The following is a 22,795-nucleotide window of genomic DNA, read 5'->3' on the forward strand; positions in this document are numbered from 1 at the left end:
TACTACAATTTATTTAGCCGTTCCTCAATTGATGGGCATTCCCTCAATTTCCAATTTCTTGTCTTGACAAAAGAGCTGCTATAGGTCCTTTTCACAATTACTGTTGCCAATTGTGTTCCTCTCCCCCTCCCATTTATTCTATTCTTTTTTCATCCTTCCCTCCTCAATAGTGTTTTGCTTCTGACTATCTATTCCCCCAATATGCCTTTTCTTCTATCACCCCCCCCCTTCCCTCCTATTTTTCTGAAAAGTAAAATAGATTCCCATACCCATATTGAATGTATATGTTATTTCCTCTTTCATCCAGTTCTGATAAGAATTAGATTCATTCACTCTCCCTCTCCTTCCCCACTTCTTCTTCATTTTTTTTTATTGCCTCTTTTATGGCAGATAATTTACATCATTCCACCTTTCTCTTTGCCTTTCTTTTAGTGTATTGTTCTCTCACCCCTCAATTTTATTTATTTATTTTTAGTTAATAACCCTTCATAATCAACTCATACCTATGCCCTCTGTCTATATATACTCCTTCTAACTGCCCTAACATTGACAAGTTCTTATAAGCTGCAAGTTCATCCTCTCATATAGGCATATAACAGATTAACCTTACTCAGTTCTTTTTAGTTCCCTTTCCTGATTACCTCCTTATGCTTTTTCTGAGTCCTGTTTTTGAAAATTAGATTTTCTTTTTAGCTCTGGTCTTTTCAGCATGCATACTTGAAAGTCCTCTATTTCATTGAATATCTACTTCTTTCTCCTGAAGGATTATTCTCAGTTTTGCCAGAGAGGTGATTCTTAATTGTAATCCTACCTCTATTGCTCTCTGGAATATTAAATTCTAGGTCCTATGATCCTTTTATGTAGAAGCTGCTAAATTTTTGGGTTGTCCTGACTGGGGCTCCACTATATTTGAACTATTTCTTTCTGGATGCTTGCAGTATTTTCTCCTTGACCTGAGAGTTCTGAAATTTGGCTATAATATTCCTGGGAGTTTTCATCTTGGGATTTCTTTCAGGAGGTAATCATTGAATTCTTTTAGTTTACTCTCTGGTTCTAGAATATCAGGAATAATTTTCTTTGATAATTTCTTGAGAGATGATGTAGATCCTTTTTTTTAAATCATGACTTTCAGGTAGACCAATAATTTAAATTATCCCTCCTGGATCTATTTTCTATGTTAGTTGTTTTTCCATTAAGATATTTTATGTTGTTTTCTTTTTTTTTTAATCATTTTGGCTTTGTTTTATTGTTTCTTCATTCCTCAAAAAGTCATTAGGTTCCATTTGTTCAATTCTAATTTTTTCCAATTAAAGCTTTTTATTTTCAAAACATATGCATGGATAATTTTTCAACATTGACCCTTGCAAAACCTTGTGTTCCAATTTTTCCCCTCCTTCCTCCTACTCCCTCCCCTGGATGGCAAGTAATCCAATATATGTTAAATAAAGTAAAGCTATATGTTAAATCCAATATTTGTATACATATTTATACAATTATCTTGCTGCACAAGAAAAATCAGATCAAAAAGAAAATAAAATGCAAGCAAACAACAACAAAAAGAGTGAAAATGCTATGTTGTGATCCACACTCAGTTTCTCTCTGGTTCTCTTCACCACAAGATCAGTGGAACTTGTCTGAAGCATCTCATTGTTGAAAAAAGCCATGTCTATTAGGATTGATCATCATATAATCTTGTTGCTGTGCACAGTGATCTCCTGATTCTGCTCATTTCACTAGTATCAATTCATATAAGTCTGTCCAGGCCTTTCTGAAGTCATTCTGCTGATAATTTCTTATAGAACAATAATATTCCATAACATTCATATATTATAACTTATTCAGCCATTCTCCAATTGATGGGCATCCATTCAGTTTCCAGTTTTTTGCTGTTACAAAAAGAGCTGCCCACAAACATTTTTGCACATGTGAGTCCCTTTCCTTCCTTTAAGATCTCTTTGGGATATAAGCCCAGTAGAAACAGTGCCGGATCAAACAGCCCTTTTGGTATAATTCCAAATTGCTCTCTAGAATTGTTGGAGCAGTTCACAACTCTACTAAAAATGTATTAGTGTCCCAGTTTTCCCACATTCCCTCCAACATTAGTCATTATCTTTTCCTGTTATCTTAGCCAGTCTGAGAGGTGTGTAGTGATACCTTAGAGTTGTCTTAATTTGCATTTCTGTGGTCAATAGTGATTTAGAGTACCTTTTCATATGATTAGAAATGGTTTCAATTTCTTCATTTGAAAATTGTCTGTTCATATCCTTTGACCATTTATCATTTGAAAATGGCTTGAATTCTTATGAATTTGAGTCAGTTCTCTATATATTTTAGAAATGAGCCCTTTATCAGAACCTTTGAAGGTAAAAATGTTTTCCTAGTTTTCAATTCTAATTTTTTTAAGAAATTATTTTCCTAATTGAGTCTTTGTACCTCCTTTCTCATTTGGCCAATTTTGCTTTTTAAGGCATTCTTCTCATTGGCTTTTTGTATTTTCTTTTTCATCACTCTCATTTCTGTTCCCAATTTTTCTTCCACCTTTCTTTTCAAAATCCTTTTTGAACTCTTCATGACCTGAGACAAATTCTTATTTTTCTTGGAGATTGGATGTAGGAGCTTTGACTTTGTCATCTTCTTCTAAGTGTATTTTGATCTTTCTTATTATTGTAGTAACTTTCTGTGCATAGAATCTTTTTCTGTTGTTAGCTCATTTTCCCAGCTTACTTGATTTTTGACTGTCAAAAACAGATTAAGGCTCTATTTCCAAGGTGGGAGACCCTTTTCAACATTCACCTTTGCAAAACCTTGTGTTCCAAATTTTTCTCTCCTCTTCTCTTCTCTCCCTCCCTAGAAAGCAAGCAATCCAATATAGGTTAAGCATATTCAATTCTTTTAAACAAATTTCCATATTTATCATGCTGCACAAGAAAAGTCAGATCAAAAGGGGGAAAAAATGAGAAAAAACAATTAAGCAAACAAACAACAATAATAATAAACAGCTGAAAATACTTTGCTTTGATCCACATTCAATCTCTATAATTCTCTCTTTGGATGCAGATGGCACTTTCCATCACAAGTCTAGCTAATCATACATTTATTAAGAGATATTACTTTTGCCTTTTGTTGTGATCATAAATTGATATTTAGAGCTTGAAGGGATTTTTGAAATCATGTTTACCCTTCTCATTTTATATTCGAGAGAACTTAGGGTTAGAGAATTTGAGTGACTTTCTCAGATGCACAGAAATAGTCATTATCAGGAGTTGGCCTAGATCTGCTGACTCAAAACTTACTGTTATTTTACTGTACCATATTACTAGAGTGTAAGTCATCCCTAGAAATATGTTTCAGCCTACTCCATCCATCATTCATTTCTTCATTGCTTGTAACATTATCTATAATTTTGATTCTACTGAGATAAGGTTGTTCTAAATTTGAACCCAGATCGCATCACAAGGAGATATGCCTATGTTAAAAAGATGAGTTTGAGCTAAAGAGCAGCTTGGGATCATTGAAAGTACTACACAATTTCCCAAATGCAATATAGTTCTCTGTCTTCTTACTCTTTAATTGCTTGTTCAGTTTCTTCTGAGAAAATAGTGCCAGCACAGGACAAACTCTGGCAGTTTTTTCCTTCTGTTCCTCCCTTCCCTCCCTCCCTCCCTTTCCTCCTTCCCTTTCCTCCCTCCCTTCCCTTTCCTCCCTCCCTTTCCTCCCATCCTCCCCTCCCATCCTCCCCTTTCTCTCTCCCCTCCCTCCGTCCTTTCCTTCTTTCCTCTCTCCCTCCCTTCCTCTCTCCCTCCCTCCCCTTTTTCTCTCCCCTCCCTCCATTCTTTCCTTCCTTTCTCCCTCCCTCCCTCCCTCCTTTCCTTCTTTCCTTCCTTCCTTCCTTCCTTCCTTCCTTCCTTCCTTCCTTCCTTCTTCCCTCCCTCCCTCCTTCCTTCCCTCCCTCCCTCCCTTCTTTCTTTCCTTCCTTCCTTCCTTCCTTCCTTCCTTCCTTGCTTCCTTCTTTGCTTCCTTCCTTCCATCCTTCCTTCCTTCCTTCCTTTCTTCCTTTTCTCCTTCCTTCCTTCCTATTTTTTTTCTTTTTCAGAGATAATAACACTTTGACATCAATATATTTTTCCATTTCATCAATGATTTTTTCCTTTTTTTCTGATTAAAGCTTTTTATTTTCAAAACATATCCATAGATAATTTTCAACATTCACCTTTGCAAAATTCAATATGTTAAACTTGCAATTCTTCTATACATATTTCCACAGTTATCATGTTGACAGTTTCTTTAGGAAAGGATTAACAATAGACATATCTGATATGTAAGAAATAACTTGTTTAGAGATGTTTAACATCAGAGAGTTAACCTTGAGATTATAAATTTTTTGACTACCACTCATGAAGACTGTCAGTATGAAAGTGAAAAAGATTTTTAATCTGTATCTGTGGACCTGTTCATATTAATAAGGCCATTGGTGTTTGAAATAAAAATTGTGTTTGTATAAGGATGAACAAATTATACATATGTTTGAAAATTAAATCTTAATTTTCTGACACATATTATTCTGACACCATTTTATTAATATAACAGTCTTTCAACTGATCCCTTTAGCACCTGTGAAACTGGAAAAACACCTGCACAGTGCTAAGTCTGAAGAGGGAAGATTGTATTATGATGGTGAATGGTATATTCGTGGACAGACAATATGTATTGATAAGAAAGATGAATGTCCTACAAGGTAATAAACAGGATTTTTTTTTAATCTTTTATTCTTCTATTTCATCTTAAATTTAATTAAGACATTGACAACATTATAATTTGTCATTTCTAATAACCCAAATTTCATATATTACTGAATTAATTATATGTTCTTCATAAAGCTTAATTCTAAGCTTCTTCTGTCTCTTACCATGTAAACTTTGATCAGCATTTAAAAAATAAGTTACCATTAATGCATGTATCAACATTATGTAGAAACATATAATTAAATTTCAGTAGACATAAGGAAAAACAGTCATTGTATAGATTAGTGAGGGATGCTATTCATTAGTTTTGGGGAAGATATTGTTTTCAGATTTATTGTAATATTAGCTAAATTGACCCATCACAGATTTCTGTTGACTTGTCACCATTACCCTATTGATACTTCTGTACTTTTGTTTTAGGAAATTCTGGGACAATTATAGTCAATAATGAATAAAGTGATGAAAATTTGTGTGGTTTTTAAATCTTGCTGTCTAGTTCTATGTGTTGCTCTGCATTACCATGAAAAAGACATGTACTTTAAAAAGAGACACAATATTCAAATTGAATTTTTTTATTTCTATGAAGATTTCCATGAAAGTAAGTTGTAGTAAGTCAGCAAGATATAGTATAGAGTGTTGGATTTGGAATTTAGAAAGACCTGAATTCAGATTCCACTTGTGACATCTTCTCACTATGTAGAAGTGGTTAAATCTTGTTACATATCTGAGCCTTCAGTAACTCTCTTAAGACTTAAAATTCTAGATGAGTTTCATCTGCTTGTTGATAGAAGAGAAATCATAGAACCATAAAAGTCTGTGATAAGGCATATCACATGGTATGAATACAATGGTATTTGCCTGTAAAATGTGATCCAAATCTTAATTGACATTGGAAATTTAAGCTAACATAAGGGACATTATCCATATATAGTAGCCTTATGAGAAGAATGAATAATACTTTTTTGGTAATACCAATGTCCTTTCTATCTTTTATTGCAACCTGTATGGAAATGAAAGAGATTGTTGTTGTTATTTTCACCTGTACTTTTATTTATGCCTAATGAAAAATGAATTTAATAATTAACAGAAGGCCATACTCTATCTCTGATATGAATAAATTTGGTGATATATCTAGTGTTTTTGACAGTCCTTGTATTTGAATATACTTCAATCTGATTAGGGAGTTACAATGGTCAGTTAACTGTTCTACACCTATTAATTTCATTTTTGAGGATATGGTCAAACCCTTAATAAGGTAATTTATATTGCAAATTCTGATAGCTTGTTTAGTTCAAAAGTTAATGTTTTCTTTTTCTTTTTCTTTTAGTGCCATAATTACAACAATTAACCATGATGAAGTATGGTTTAAGAGGTCTGATGGAAGCAAATCCAAACTTTATATTTCCCAGCTACAGAAAGGAAAATATTCAATAAAGCATTCATAATTACTATTAATTACTAACTAAACCTATCCATATTAGTGTTACCAAGTGTGATGTGCCATGGGAGTAAAAATGTATTTAGTAGTTTTTACATTCTCATAACATTATAAAAGTATTCATATTTGGAGGTAGTATTATATGTATACTTCATATACATATATATGTATTTTATATACACAAACACACACACACACATACTTTTTTTAATGGTGAGAAAAACTCAATCATGATGACCAAAATATTTTACCTATAAGTTGGGTCCAACACCTATAATATATAAAGAATGGCCTTCCAAAATTCAGCAGATGTTTTATCACTAAACTTCTTTGTTTGGTTAAAAATTATGCAAATTGGGCTTTTCTTCAGTGTATGTATGATGTGGGGTTGTAAAACTTCTACATTTTTTTCCTGCAACTTATTTAGTTTTTCATGTCCATGTAATTCATTGTGTATTTGTAAATAAGCCTGATAAAACATGTAGATGGTTTGTAATAGGATATATATTGTTAAATCAGAATTGAAACACTCTTATTGAGGGAGGGGGAGCCCTAACAGCTAACCTCATATCAATGGCCTTACATTAGTATTTATTTCTCTTACATTAAGCTATTGGGTTAAAATTTCTAAAAGGAGCACTTGTTTAGATTACCAGCACTCCTCCCCCTTAATAGTGTAGCAATGACATTTTTTCCCCAGATTACACTTGATGTTAATTAGGAAAATTAGTGTCAATTCTTCTGCTTCTACCTGTACTTTTTATGGCCTGTGGAGGTCATGAATGCCTGATAGTTATGCTGCAGTATGTAAGTGATAATAACTAACAGGATTGTGGCATATGCTGTGCTTTTCTGGTCTATTGCCTTTTTTGAAAGAAATCCTCAGTAAACTTTTTCAGAGGTAAAAATATGCTTTTATGTTAATTCTGTATTTAATACAATTTAATACAGTGAAATTTGTTTAAGTTCATTTTCGCAAAAGAATATTTTTTTCTTTAAGCATTTATTTGCTTTAAGTCCATTTTATGTGATTTAGAAAGTTTGGTTTCCTTCCCTTCAATCATACTCACCTTTAATTTTCAAAGCCCCAGGAACAGTGAACAGAGTCAAAATCCTAAGACAGCACACTTTTGTGACTGTAGTATAGATGATGTGACCAAAATTAGTATTCTTCTTGTTTCTGTGCACTTTACTTTTTATTATAATGAGACTTGAAGGGATGGGGAAAAAACCTAGCTATTAAAATTTATGGCAAGAATTTCTATTCTTGCATATTTCAATTTATCATTTTCTTTATCTCTCAGAATTTCTATACTTGACCAGTTGCCAAATTTTAAAATATTTGACCTCTGAAGTTCATTATTTACAAAATTGTCACTCTAGGTATCTCATAAATGTTAGCCAAATGTACATAATGTTATAAATCAATGGTTAGTCTTTGACAGTACTTACGCACATAATTGTTTGTTAAACATTTTTGTAATAAGATATTTGTATTTTTAAATTTAGTATATAATAAAAATGATCTGTGCTAGAGTATCATTTCTCAGAATGCTTTTCCATGTAATCTGCTATAATAACTGATGTGTTGGCAATACTTGTTTGCACATAAATTTAGTGTTAATGATCTTTGAACTAATGTTCCTGATGTATTCAGCTGAAAAATAGATTCATATAGAAATTCTATATCAAGAAAGCATACTTATAAAAGATCTTTAAATAAAATATAGAAGGAAATATTTACATCAATTAACATATCCCCAAGAACTTTAAAAGTGATGTGATAATGAGTAGTAGCTTACATTTGTATAGTTTTTAGCAATTTATCAAGTATTTAAAAACATTATATTATCTAGCCCTTACAGTGATCTTTTAAAATAACTTAGAACTGTCATTTCTGTTCACAGATGGGACTGTGAGATTTGCAATGTTGAGCCATATAAGACTCAAGCCCAAGTCATTCCACTGTGCCCCACAGAGCTGTGTTGTTCTAGTGTGAAAACTAGTTTCAGAAAAAAATAAATATATTCTTCTGAGATTGAAAAAATGTGTATATATATTTTGCCATTGGCAACTTTCCATTTGCCTGAAAATCACATGATATAATTAAAAATTGTTGCTAATAAATTTTATGATGCTTCATAATAAATTTTTATCTGCTTCAGTCTTGGAGGAGCTGCTCATCCTATACTCTACTGCCTTACATTCTATTTTATGTACCTCCTTTCTCGTTTCCATTGGTCAGATGCTTACCAAAAGCAAATATTTATAAAGGACCTCCTGCATGTATGAAACTCAAAAAGCATTTCATCTTCTTTCTCCTATGTTCTTTTAGAAAGAGCATTGAATATGGAGTGACCCAATTCATCTTGCAGAAAACAATTCTGACAATTTAGAATCAATCTAATATACATCTGCAGACTTTTTTCATGTGTGTAAACAAAATAGCAACCAAAAAAATCACCATATGTATACATACAGTTCAGTTATAGGTTAAATAAATTCATCTCAGTACAAAAATTACTAAAAATTTATGCAAAAAAAATAGATCTAGAAGGAAACTGGGATCTACTTCAATCATTGGCTTAATAGAAAGCACACTAACTGACTCTAAAGTCAAAGGGCCTGAATGGTTCAGATGCTTACTATCCATGTGATCTTGGGCAAGTTTATAAAGTAAAAGTTTTAGGTTTAGATAATAGTTATTTTATCATTTCGGAGTGAGCAACCTGAGGATGTCATTTGTCTAGGTCAGATGAACTGAAAAAGTCAAAAGTAGGTTGGGGTTTTAACTCCCTGTTTGTTATGCCATTTAGTCAGAATTCCATAATCCTGTTTTTTGTTTTGCAGATGAGGCCCAAAGAGGGCATGCTCAGGGCAGTATGACTGATAGATGAGCCAAGACCAGAATTTAAGTGTCTTGACTTTGATATTCCATGCTTTTTCTTTTAATCAAAGAATTTCTGAATTAGAAGGAACTTTAGAAATCTAGTCCAATCCATCCATGAAAGGAATCTCCAGTAGAACACAACTGACAAGTGGTCCTTCAGCCTTTTCCTGGAGACCTCTAAGGATTGGGAATCTCACTTCCTCTCAAGGCAACCTACTCAAATTTTCAAAATTGTTAGGTAAAGTTTCTTGACATCAAACTTAAATTTACCTCCTTACAACTTCTATCCATTGTTTCTGATTGTGCTCTCTGGGTCAAACAGAACCAGTCTAATTACCTCTTGAGATAACCTTTCACATACATGAAGACATTCAAATTTTCTCTTGGATAAACATTCCCAGCTTTTTCACTTAATCCCCTTATATAACAGACTCAAGGCCTTCATCAGCTTATCAATATCCTTCCATAATAGTGATTCCCCAAACTAAATATGATATACTGTAATGTTCTCTTGTTTCGTTTTTCTTGGTGTCTCTGGGAGCAACCTTCGTTTCAGTTCAGTAATCACTACAAATGCATCCAGGTGTTAAAGTCCAAATCCTTTATTGGCTCTTTCAAAGTCTTGTCTCCTTTCCTGGGGCCTGGTTAGCTTTCTTGTAGGCCTATCTCTCTCCTTGGTTCCAAGAGCTTGAGCTCCTGCCACCAGTCCTTTGTCTTCTCTGCTTCTGTCTCTAGCTTCCTGAATCCTAATCCAAAGGCTTGTGCTTCAGCCTCCACCCACTACAAAGGTGGATGATGGAATGAATCTGTCTTCTAGTGCACTTGTCTTTTCTGGCTCTGAGAGCTTCTTTCTTATATGCTCTACACTGAGTACAAATCAATCATTATATTACTAGGAAGCAATTATTTGTTGTAGGATTAAATCAATGCTAAACTAGATTTCACCATTGTCTCCTCAATTCCATTTAGTACCTTGTTAAAAGTTCTGGCCCAAAACAATATACTAGATGAGGCCCAAGGAAAGCAAAGGATGGTTAGTAAAACTTCTCATTTCCCTATTCCTGGAAGATAGGCCTGTCATTGCTGCAAGCCAAATTCACTTGAACTATTTTAGCTTTTATCTTACTCTACCAATTGATATGGTATTGAAACCCCCAGATCTTTTTAATAGCAATTGTTATCTATCACTTCATTTTTTTTTTAAACTCAGGAAATATCTTTACTAAATTTAATCTCATTAAGTACAGCCCCTGTCAATATCCTTTTGGATCCTGTTTAGTTATCTTTCCCAGCTTTATGTCATATATATATATATATGGATGAGAATATTATTTATGCCTTTGTCCATATCACTAAAAAGTTTTACTATAGAGGACCAGGCATAGATCATTGGGTTATTCTTCTGGAGACCTACTTTGAACCCTTTAATGATGACTATTTGATCTGGCTATCCTGTCAGTTCAGAACTCATCTAATTGTGTTATCACCCAATCCATTTTTCTCCATATTTTTCACAAAAATAGTGTCAAAGATATTGCCAAAATCCTAGTAACCTATATCCACAGCATTCTCTTTACCAGTTTAGAAATCTTACCATAAAATAAAATGGGGGTTAATTAACAAGGCATGAATTGTGCTTGATGAAATGCTGGCTCTTTACTTCCTTTTCTAGATGTTTACCAGCCATTTCTTGAATGATTTATTCTAAAATTTTCTTATGAATTGAAGTAAAACTAACAAGCTTTTTTTTTTTTTTCCAATTGGGACAATTTTTTTTTTTTTCTCCAATCCTGTGGTACCACTCCTGTTTTTCGGTGATTTTGCAAATGTAACAGACTTTGGCTCAGAAATCATATATGACAGTTTTGTGGGGAGGAGAGGGACAAGGAACCAGAGGATGTCATTTATTTGAGTCAGGTGACATGGAATTAATTAAAAACATCTTGGGGTTCTGTGTCTTTATCTTGGGTTTCAAGTACCTTATCTATCATAGTCTGTCATTTCCTCATCTTTGCAGTTGAAACAAAGTAAGAATGAAATAGCTGTTGTCAATTATTATCATCTTATCCACCTTAGGCAAAGGTCCTGTCTTTTCTTTGATTCTTTTTCTCTAAATGTAAATTAAAAATTAAGTCCTTTTTGTTGTCAACTTCATTTTGCTCCCCAATTCTAGTTCATTTTTTTAACTTTAGCATTCCTGGCACTTTTTTTTTTTTTTTTTTTTTTTTTTTTTTTGGAGGACTTTGTCATCCTGTTGCCTGGTCTTGCTCTCCTGTAACGGGCTGAAATTCTTGAGTTGTTGCACTGAGGTCACTTCAAGCACTTAGGGCTAATTACTGATTGGACAATACTCTGTGGGCATATGCTTGGAAAATGACCCTTCCCACTATCTTGTGCTGGCTCCATGATTGGTGCATACAGAGAATTGTAGGAGGGAGTAGGGGATGGAGTAAGATTAGCTAGGTTCACTTTGGAGGTAGATGAGGGAGAAGGCGGTTGCAGAGATTCTACTTCTATCCTGTTCATTTCTACCCCTAAAGACCAAGAATAAAGACAAGGACTTTTGCTTATCCTGACTCCAACTGATTCTGAGGTATCCTGGGTGCTAGCGTGGTCATCACACTCTCCTTTGCATTTTTTAAAAGATTTAAATTGGTTGGTGAATTCCCTGTGCATCTACATTGTTCTCTTTAAGCAAATTCCATTTTTCCTTATTGGAATCGTTTTGTTTATCTTCAGAATTTCTTTCTTAAATATCTTTTGCCCCTTTTAGGCAGACTTCCCTGAAACATTTTATTGCATTGAATCCTATCTATCTTTCTTTTTCATTCTTTGAAATCTACTTACCCCAAGGTTCTCATCATTTCTACTGTAAGATTAAATTATCACTAAGGTAAACCAAGGCATGTTTGTTCTGTTTTTGGCAGAAATAGATCTCCAGCAGATTTCTGGATTTCTCAAGTGCCAAAGTACTACTATATAATGTTTCTATCCTCAGATTATGACGTTTCCTAAACTTTTTATCTTATTATCTCTTTCTGTCCAGATGAGTTTCAATTATATATCAATGAATCAGCAAATAAATAAAGCATTTTCACTATGCTAAACATTGAGTATTACAAGAAAACATGAAGTACTCCCTGCTCTCAAGAAGCTCATATCATAGTGAAAACATCCAAATAACTAGATATATGTAGAGTAGAGCAAGATATATGTAGAGTAGAAAAATGTAATCCCAAAAGGGAAGTCACTAGCCATTGAAGAGACCAGGAAAGGCTTCCTGCAGAAAGTGAGATTTGAAGGAAGCCTGGGAACACAGATAGAAGTGAAGAGGCAAGGCATGAGAAACAGCAGTGCAAAGACATGACAAGAAATTGAGTATAGTATATGAAGAGCAACAGCAATAGTTTAAGAAATGTAGAAAGGTAGGAAGGAATCAAATTGAGTTTTAAATGCCAAATAGAGGACTTCATTTTTGATCCAAGAGGTGATAGGAGTTTATTGAGTAAGAGAGGGACATGGACAGACACATTTCAGGAAAATGAAAGTGATTGGAAGATGAATTAGTATGGGGGGCAGGGTGAGACATTGATGAGAAGATTTGCAATGGTCCAAGTGAAAGGTGATGAGGGCCTGATCTGTATTGGTGTATGGATGAATAGAGAGAAAAGGATGTATAGGAGGGATGTTGTGAAGGTAGAAAGATCTGGCAAATCATTTTTGTTTCTTTCTCTTTATACTTTTCCCCCAAATACCCTTGCTGTTTTTGTCTCCTGGTTTTCACGAGTATATATTATAGCCTAATTCTTACCCCATTTTACCTGTTTCTTTTGAATGTTATACTCAGCTAGAGCCATTGTCCACTCATGTTTCATTCATTTTATCCAGTTTCAGTGACTCCTGTAAATATAAATTTACTTTCTTAAGAAATATTAAGACCTTTAATAACTCTTTTTGTTGTTGTTGCTCAACTTTGTGCATTTCATTTCAGGCTATTCCTTTCTTGGATTTTGTGTTCTATCGATTTCTGATTGTCTCAGGTGCAATTCTTTATGGCAACTTTTTATAGTATTTTATTTGGGAGTTATACAAAGTTACTTCTCCCTTCCCATTCTTCTTAATTTATAGTCCTTTTGATTAATTTTGTAAGATTTGTCAAAATGTTCTTTCCATATTAAATGAGTAGATTTTAAAAGAAAAAAAAAAGAATAGAAATACAAGAGGTGCCAAGAAAAGTATAAATGAAAAATGTTTTTATTAGGACTAAATCTTTTTTTTTGGTTCTTGAAGGTGCAAATTAAAAAAATTTTAATTGTTACTTGTATTTAATTAGTTGCTCTTAGAAGAAAATTTAACCTAAAAAAAAAAAGTGAACAGGAATGTTAAAAAATAATGACATCCTCTGTGAAAAAAAGCAAAATAGACTAGTTTGCCTAGAATATAATACTACAGGAGAATGATGTAATGTCAAAGTGATTTTCCTATGAAATAGGTGACTATGTCATCTCCCCCAAATTCTATAAACTCTGATGACTCCATATTACTAGGATCAGTTAGTGAATAACTGTTGTCATATGTTGACTACTGAGGATGTATGTTGGAGATCCCCCACCTCCCTGCAGTAGAGATTACAATCTGATGAGAAAGAGAAGGAAGGGAATACGAATTTATATGTCAGACTTCTTTTATCTTCTATGTCACACTTATTTTATCATCACACAATTCCTGGGCATGAAGCTGCTATTATTCCCCATTTTTAAGTTAAGTTAATGCTGTAAAGTTACCCATACATATAACCTGTAAATAAAAGGCTATTAAATTAAAAAAAAAAAGAAATAAGAAAAAAAACAATTCAAATATGCTCGAGGTACAATTAGAATTGTACAAGACTTATCAGCAACTGCAATAAGACTGCAGATCCTGGAATCATACAAGACTGACAATCAAAAGAACTAGACCTGTAGCCAAAAATAATCATAGCCAGCAAAATTATCTATGCTTTTGAATGAGAAAAAAAATGGACATTTAACAAAGTTGCAGATTTTCAGGACTTTCTATCAACCAAACCTGAATTTAACAGAAAATTTAGCATATATGAGTCAATATAAAAGTCAGTTTTGAGGAACTTAACATGAACAAACTGTTTAAACATGGACAATTGTTAATGTTTTTTTCTTTTTTAACATGGGAAAATATATGCTACATACTTAAGGTTTACTTCAACAATATGGTAGCTCAAAAGAAAGATTGGCAGAGTCAAGGTAAAAATAGTAGTCAGGTTACAGAAATGAGGTACAGAGGAAGAACAGACACAGTCATTAGATGGTGGAAGAGGTCTTGGAGTTCTGAAAACCTACTCACATTGGGAATGGGTTCAATAGACAATATTATATATATATATATATATATATATATATATATATATATATATATGAAGGGTATAGCCCCCTCCAAAATCGATAAAGAAATAAGGGGGCATATAGGAGGGCAGAGCCAAGATGGCAAAGAAGGCACACACGACTTTCTAAGCTCCTCTCTTTCCCCTCATAACCAACTATTTAATTCAGTCTCAAAATAGCTCTTCACTGCTTGAATTCATGAAGATCAGAAGCACTACAGCTTAACAGCTGAAGTCACTCTGGAAGATCGTCAGGAAAGGTTTGTCCTGAGGGGCCAGGAACAGACTAGCACACCGAGAGACTAGCGTTCTGAGCAGACCAGGGGCAGGGGTGATCTCTGTGGCTAGAGAAGTTATAGAGATGACTCTGCTATAGGCTAACTGCTCTGCCTTGATTACAAAGCAGTAAACTGGCAGAGAAATTAAAGCCTGGAACAGAGGGTACTCTAAAAAAAACGCCAGAACCTAACAAGATCTGGCTGTAGCTACTCAAACCCGGAAGTGACTCAGGCAGACTGTAACGCAGCCCTGCAGCCACATCCTGCAATTCAGGGCTTTTGCGGGGGGCAGTTATAAATCTGCACAACAGGGGGCACAGCCCAGGCAGACTAATCAGCACAGTGGGGGGCTCAACCTGGGGCAATAGAACTTCCCCAGTAGGACTGTGCTTCCCAGGGCAGAGACACTTCAGGTCCCTGCAAGTCCATTCACTGCTCAACTGCTAATATCCATAGCCCCAAGGCGGGATTGGGCTTGGGGTAGTGAAACTCTCACTGCTCAGTGTCTAGCCCCAGGGCAGTCATTATCTCACACAGTGGGGGTTCTTTGCAGGGCACTTTCCCAGCTGGGCCCTGCAGGCCTGAGTTACTTCCAGGTGGGGAACTCTTTCCCAGAGCATGCCAGTACCTCGCTGCTTTTTGCAGCCGGCTAGCAGGACAGCTACCTGTCCACACATCTCTCACTGCTCTGCAGAGGAAGCTGGTAACCTCCTGGCCCTGAAGGCAGACCCTACAGGCTTTAACAAAATGAGTAAAAAAATCAAAAGGACAATTGATAGTTTCTATTCAGAAAGAGAACAGCTTTTCAACCCTGAAGAGACTAATAGCAGACAGTCTCCAGACAATTGCTGGTCCCCAATACAAAAGGCTCTCCTAGAAGAGACTATTAAAAACCTTAAAAGAGAACTAGAAGAAAAATGGGGAAAGGAAAGAGAAGCTATGCAAGAGAGTACAGAAAAGACATATAACTCACTAAAAGAAAAATTTCATAAAGTGTAAAAAGAAAACAACTTCCTAAAATGTGAATTGGAAAAGGTAAAAAACTCTCAAGAAGTGCAGGGAAACAGAATTTGTGAATTAGAGAAAGAAAATAACTCACTAAAAAAAAAAAAAAAAAATTAGTGAAATGGAAAAAAATTCCATAGAGCAAAACAACTCATTTAAAAACTCAATTGGACATATACAAAAAGAAGTAAAAAAAAACTAATGAAGAAAATAACTCACTAAAAATCAGAACTGAACAAATAGAAATGACTGATTCATTGAGACAGGAAGAATCAGTCAAACAAAACCAAAAAAATGAAAGATTTGCAAAAAAATGTCAAATATTTACTTGGAAAAACAACAGACCTGGAAAATAGATCTAGGAGAGATAACCTGAGGATCAGTAGACTACCTGAAAATTATGATGAAAAAAAGAGCCTAGATACTCTTTTACAAGAAATCATCAAAGAGACTGCCCACAAGTAATAAAACCAGAAGGTAAAATAGGCGTTGAAAAAATCCATTGAACACCTTCTGAAAAAGACCCTAAAATAAAAACTCTGAGGAATATTGTGGCCAAACTTCAGAATTTTCAGACTAAAGAAAAAATTTTACAAGCAGCCAGGAAAAAACAGTTCAAATAGCAAGGTGCCACAATAAGGGTCACACAAGATCTGGCTGCCTCAACATTAAAGGATTGAAAGGCCTGGAATTTGATATTCCGAAAGGCAAAAGAACTTGGAATGCAGCCAAGAATAAATTACCCAGCTAAGCTGAGCATTTTTCTCCATGGAAGAAGATGGTCATTTAATGAAACAGAGGAATTCCATCTGTTTCTAAGGAAAAAAACCAGACTTAAACAAAAAATTTGATCTCCAACAACAGGACTCAAGAGAATTAGAAAAAGTTAAAGGAACTCTTGAGAACTGTATTTCTGTTGTGGATATATATAAAAACCACATGTATAATTTGATTTTACTGATATAACATAAAAAAGGGAAGTAGAAATGGAAAGGATAGTGTCAGAAAAAGGGAAAAGGGGAGATAAAAAGAGGGAAACTACATGCAACGATGAGGCAAAGGAAACCTATCATATCTGAGGGAACTTAGAGAGGGGGAGGAACATTGTGTGAATCTTACTCTCATCAGAGTTGGCTCAAAGAGGAAATAATTCACATATTTGTTTTACAGAGAATCTTCTCTCACCTCATAAAAAGTGGAAGAGGAAAAGGAAAAAGAGTAATAAGGGAAGGGTTACAAGAAAGGGGAAGGGATTCAAAGGGAGAAGGGAGGGATACTAAAGAGGGAGAGCTGGGTGATGCAAGTGGGACTAATAAGTTTAATACTAGGGAAGGGAGGAAGGAGGGCAAGAAAAAGAAAAGCATAATCTGGGGATATTAGGATGGCAGGAAATACAGAATTAGTCATTTTAACCATAAATGTGAATGGGATGTACTCTCCCATAAAGAGGAGGTGGATAGCAGACTGGATCAAAAGTCAGAACCCTACAATATGTTGTTTACAGGAAACACATTAAAACAGGGAGATACATACAGAGTAAAGGTAAAAGGCTGGAGCACAATCTATTATGCTTCAGGTGAAGTCAAAAAAGTGGAGGTAGCCATCCTTATCTCAGATCAAGCAAAAGCAAAAATTGATCTAATTAAAAAGAGATAAGGAAAGAAAGTATATCTTGCTAAAGGGTAGTATAGACAATGAGGCAAAATCAGTATTAAATATATATGCACCAAGTGGTATAGCATCTAACTTCCTAAAGGAGAAGTTAAGAGAGTTGCAAGAAGAAATAGACAGCAAAACTATAATAATGGGAGATCTCAATCTTGCACTCTCAGAATTAGATAAATCAAATCACAAAACAAATAAGAAAGAAATTAAAGAGGTAAATAGAATATTAGAAAAATTAGGTATGATAGATCTCTGGAGAAAACTGAATGGTGACAGAATGGAGTATGCTTTCTTCTCAGCAGTTCATGGAACCTACACAAAAATTGATCATATATTAGGACTTAAAAACCTCAAAATTAAATGCAGGAAGGCAGAAATAGTAAATACTTTCTTTTCAGATCACAATGCAATAAAAACTACATTCAACAAAAAGTTAGGTGTAAATAGACCAAAAAGTAATTGGAAACTAAATAATCTCATCTTAAAGAATGATTGGGTGACACAGCAAATTATAGACACAATTAGTAATTTCAGTCAAGATAATGACAATGGTAAGACATCATACCAAAATTTGTGGGATGCAGCCAAAGTGGTAATAAGGGGAAATTTTATATCCTTAGAGGCTTACTTGAATAAAATAGAGAAAGAGAAGATCAATGAATTGGGCTTGCAACTTAATAAGCTAGAAAAAGACCAAATTAAAAACTCCCAATCAATTACTAAACTTAAAATTCTAAAATTAAAAGGAGAAATTAATAATATTGAAAGTAAAAAACAACTATTGAACTAATAAATAAAACTAAGGGTTGGTTTTATGAAAAAAGCCAATAAAATTGATAAACCTTTGGTAAATTTGATTAGAAAAAGGAGAGAGGAAAATCAAATTAGTAGTCTTAAAAATGAAAAGGGAGAACTTTCCACCAATGAAGAGGAAATTTAAGAAATAATAAGATGTTACTTTGCCCAACTTTATGCCAATAAATTTGATAACCTAAGCGAAATGGATGACTACCTCCAAAAATATAGGCTTCCCAGATTATCAGAGGAGGAAGTAAATTGCTTAAATAGTCCCATTTCAGAAAAAGAAATAGAACAAACTATTAATCAACTCCCTAAAAAAAAAAATCCCCAGAACCAGATGAATTTACATGTGAATTCTACCAAACATTCAAAGAACAATTAGCCCCAATGCTTTATAAACTATTTGAAAAAATAGGGAATGAAAGAGTCCTACCAAATTCCTTTTATGACACAGACATGGTACTGACACCTAAACCAGGTAGGTTGAAAACAAAGAAAGAAAATTATAGACCAATCTCCCTAATGAATATTGATGCTAAAATCTTAAATAAGATATTAGCAAAAAGAATACAGAAAATCATCCTCAGGATAATTCATCATGATTAAGTAGGATTTATACCAGGAATACAGGGCTGATTCAATATTAGGAAAACTATCAGTATAATTGGCCATATTAATAACAAAGTAACAAAAACCATATGATCATCTCACTAGAGACAGAAAAAGCATTTGATAAAATCCAACATCCATTCCTATTAAAAAACACTTGAGAGTATAGGAATAAATGGACTTTTCCTTAAAATAATCAGTAGCATCTATTTAAAACCAACAGTAAGCATCATATGTAATGGGGACAAACTGCAACCATTCTCAATAAGATCAGGAGTGAAACAAGGCCCACTATCACCATACTATTTAATATTGTATTAGAAATGCTAGCTTTGGCAATAAGAGTTGAGAAAGAGATTAAAGGAATAAAAATAGGCAATGAGGAAACTAAATTATCACTCTTTGCTAATGATATGATGGTATACTTAGAGAACCCCAGAGATTCTACTAAAAAGTTATTAGAAACAATCCACACCTTTAGCAAACTTGCAGGATACAAAATAAGCCCACATAAGTCATCAGCATTCTTATATACCACTAACAAAACACAATAGAGTTGCAAAGAGAAATTCCATTTAAAGTAACTACTGATTGCATAAAATATTTAGGAATCTATCTGCCAAGGGAAAATCAGAAACTTTATGAGTAAAACTACAAAACACATTCCACACAAATCAAGTCTGACCTAACCAACTGGAAAAATATTAAATGCTCTTGAACTGGGCAAGCAAATATAATAAAGATGACAATACTACCTAAACTAGTCTATTTATTTAGCACTGTACCAATCAGACTCCCAAAAAACTATTTTGATGACCTAGAAAAAATAACAACAAAGTTCATATGGAAAAACAAAAGGTCAAGAATTTCAAGGGAATTAATGAAAAAAAAAATCAAATGAAGGTGCCCTAGCTGTACCAGATCTAAAATAATATTATAAAGCAGTGGTTACTAAAACCATCTGGTATTGGCTAAGAAATAGACTAGTTGATCAGTGAAATAGGTTAGGTTCAAAGGACAAAACAGCCAATAACTTTAATAATCTAGTGTTTGACAAATCAAAAGACCCCAGTTTTTGGAATAAGAATTCATTATTTGACAAAAATTGCTGGGAAAATTGGAAATTAGTATTGCAAAAACTAGGCATTGACCCACACTTAACACCGTACACCAAGATAAGGTCAAAATGGGTTCATGACCTAGGCATAAAGGATGAGATTATAAATAAATCAGAAGAGCATAGAATAGTTTACCTCTCAGACCTGTGGAAGATGAAGGAATTTATGACCAAAGAAGAACTAGAGATCACTATTGACTACAAAACAGACAATTTTGACTATATCAAATTGAAAAGTTTTTGTACAAACAAAACTAATACAGATAAGATTAGAAGGGAAACAAAAAACTGGGAAAATATTTTTAGTCAAAGGTTCTGATAAAGGCCTCATTTCCAAAATATATAGAGAATTGACTCTAATTTATAAGAAATCAAGCCATTCTCCAATTGATAAATGGTCAAAGGATATGAACAGACAATTCTCAGACAAAGAAATTAAAACTATTTCTAGCCATATAAAAATATGCTCCAAATCATTATTAATCAGAGAAATGCAAATTAAGACAACTCTGAGATACCACTACATACCGTCAGATTGGCTAGAATGACAGGGAAAGATAATGTGGAATGTTGGAGGGGATGTGGAAAAACAGGGACACTGATACATTGTTGGTAGAATTGTGAACACATCCAGCCATTCTGGAGAGCAATTTGGAACTATGGTCAAAAAGTTATCAAACTGTGTATACCCTTTGATCCAGCAGTGTTTCTACTGGGCTTATACCCCAAAGAGATACTAAAGAAGGGAAAGGGGCCTGTATGTGCCAAAATGTTTGTGGCAGCCCTCTTTGTAGTGGCTAGAAGCTGGAAAATGAATGGATACCCATCAATTGGAGATTGGTTGAGTAAATTGTAGTATATGAATGTTATGGAATATTATTATTCTGTAAGAAATGACCAGCAGGATGAATACAGAGAGGATTGGTGAGACTTACGTGAAATGATGCTGAGTGAAATGAGCAGAACTAGGAGGTCATTATATACCTCAACAACAATACTGTATGAGGATGTATTCTGATGGAAGGGGATTTCTTCAACAAAGAGAAGATCTAACTTAGTTTCAATTAATCAAGGATGGACAGAAGCAGCTACACCCAAAGAAAGAACACTGGGAAATTAATGTAAACTGCTTGCATTTTTGTTTTTCTTCCCGGGTTATTTATACCTTCTGAATCCAATTCTCCCTGAGCAAGAAGAGAACTGTTTGGTTCTGCACACATATATTGTATCTAGGATATACTGTAACCTATTTAACATGTATAGGACTGCTTGCCATCTGGGGAAGGGGGTGGAGGAAGGGAGGGGAAAAATAGGAACAGAAGTGAGTGCAAGTGACAATGTTGTAAAAAAATTACCCTGGCATGGGTTCTGTCAATAAAAAGTTATATTAAAAAAATAAATAAATAAAGAATAGAAACATATAATTAATAAAAAAAAAAGAAATAAGGGGGGAGGAATGGGCAGATGGGGAAGAAGACAAGGGAGGGATCCTTGGGTGGGGGAGATTAAGTAATAGAAAAGCAAATTATAGAGCAGAATTTAGTTAAAGAGACAGTAAGGATAAAAAAGATATATATGTGTCTGTGGGGGGGGTGTGGGTGTGAATGTGTATATATGTATATATTTACATATCTATACATAAATATATCTTTTCTTAACTGTAACTTGTTTGGAGGTGGGGGGAGGATAAAAGGGGGAATAAAGAATAATGTAAATAACGTGAGCAGCAGAGAACCAAAAAGCAATTTACAAGGAAATGAAGAAAAAAATGGACATTCATGAATCTAATTTCTTCTACATAATATATTTTCTTGATCTGTATCTAATATTTTGTTGTTACATATTTTACATATTTTAAATTATCCCTGATGTTCTGCTGGGCACATGATAATGTTCTTGTTTGTTTTGTATTCCTTTTGTTTTTTTCTTACTCTGCTTTTTCAAATAAAATAAATTTTTAAAAAATTGGAGGGAATGAAATAATGAATTTTAAAGAGTAATAAAACTCAAAATACAACCCAGGGTTACTTGCCCTGCAAGTCTGAGCTTAATCTTATGTGGATGTTCAATAATAAAGAGGCTCTGAAATATTCTTAAAAATGAAACCGGGAGATATTAAGTGAAATAAGTAGAACCAGACAATATTGTACACAGCAACCACAAGCTTATATGATGATCGATTTTGAAGGACATGGCTCTTTTCAATAGTGAAGTGATTCAGTCCAGTTCAAATGGTCTTGTGATGAAGAGAGCCATCTGCATCTAGAGAAAGGACCATGGGGACTGAGTGTGGATCACAACATAGTATTTTCACCTTTTTTTTATTGTTGTTTACTTGCATTTTGTTTTCTTTCTCTTTTTTATCTGATTTTTCTTGTGCAGAATGATAATTGTGGAAATATGTATAGAGGAATTGCATGTGTTTAACATACTCAATTACTTGCCTCTAGGGAAGGGGATAGAGGGAAGAGAAGAAAAAATTAAAACACAAGGTTTTGCAGGGGTGAATGTTGAGAATTATCTATGTACATGTTTTGAAAATTAATAGCTTTAATAAAAAATATAATAAATAAATAAAACTAGAGCTAAAGAGATTATTTGCTTCATGAATACTCCAGAAATGTAGGAGGGGTGAACAAAAGTATTAGTCAAAAATAGCCTTAGTTAAGAACAGCAAGAGCAACAGAGTGACAGCAGGGAGACCAGTAACAGATTTCTTTCTAAATATGCATGAAAAGACAGGTAAAGGCAAAAATCAGATAGAGGTGATAGACAGGTAAGTTTAGGGCATTAAGAACAGAATCTTATGATAACCTATCTACAGATAAATCATTGTTGTTGGTTATACATTG

At 34.0% G+C, this 22,795-nt stretch overlaps 1 protein-coding gene across 8 annotated transcripts in view; it reads left to right on the forward strand.

The window, feature by feature from the left end:
• BRMS1L (BRMS1 like transcriptional repressor) overlaps positions 1-8,448 on the forward strand; it is a 122,872-nt gene extending 114,424 nt beyond the window's left edge. For 4 of the 8 annotated variants that reach the window (XM_031952880.1, XM_031952878.1, XM_031952877.1 and 1 more), the window contains 2 exons: positions 4,588-4,735; positions 6,070-8,446. In XM_031952880.1, the coding sequence (XP_031808740.1) occupies positions 4,588-4,735; positions 6,070-6,187 (266 nt within the window). In that variant the 3' untranslated portion in view covers positions 6,188-8,446. Of the gene's footprint in view, positions 1-4,587; positions 4,736-6,069 lie in introns of all 8 variants that reach the window. The other 4 variants (XM_031952876.1, XM_031952875.1, XM_031952873.1 and 1 more) reach the window with 4 other exon arrangements.
• The last annotated feature ends 14,347 nt before the right edge of the window (positions 8,449-22,795 follow it).

Source organism: Sarcophilus harrisii, chromosome 2, assembly GCF_902635505.1.
Source record: "Sarcophilus harrisii chromosome 2, mSarHar1.11, whole genome shotgun sequence".
Classification (NCBI taxonomy): Eukaryota; Metazoa; Chordata; class Mammalia; order Dasyuromorphia; family Dasyuridae; genus Sarcophilus; species Sarcophilus harrisii.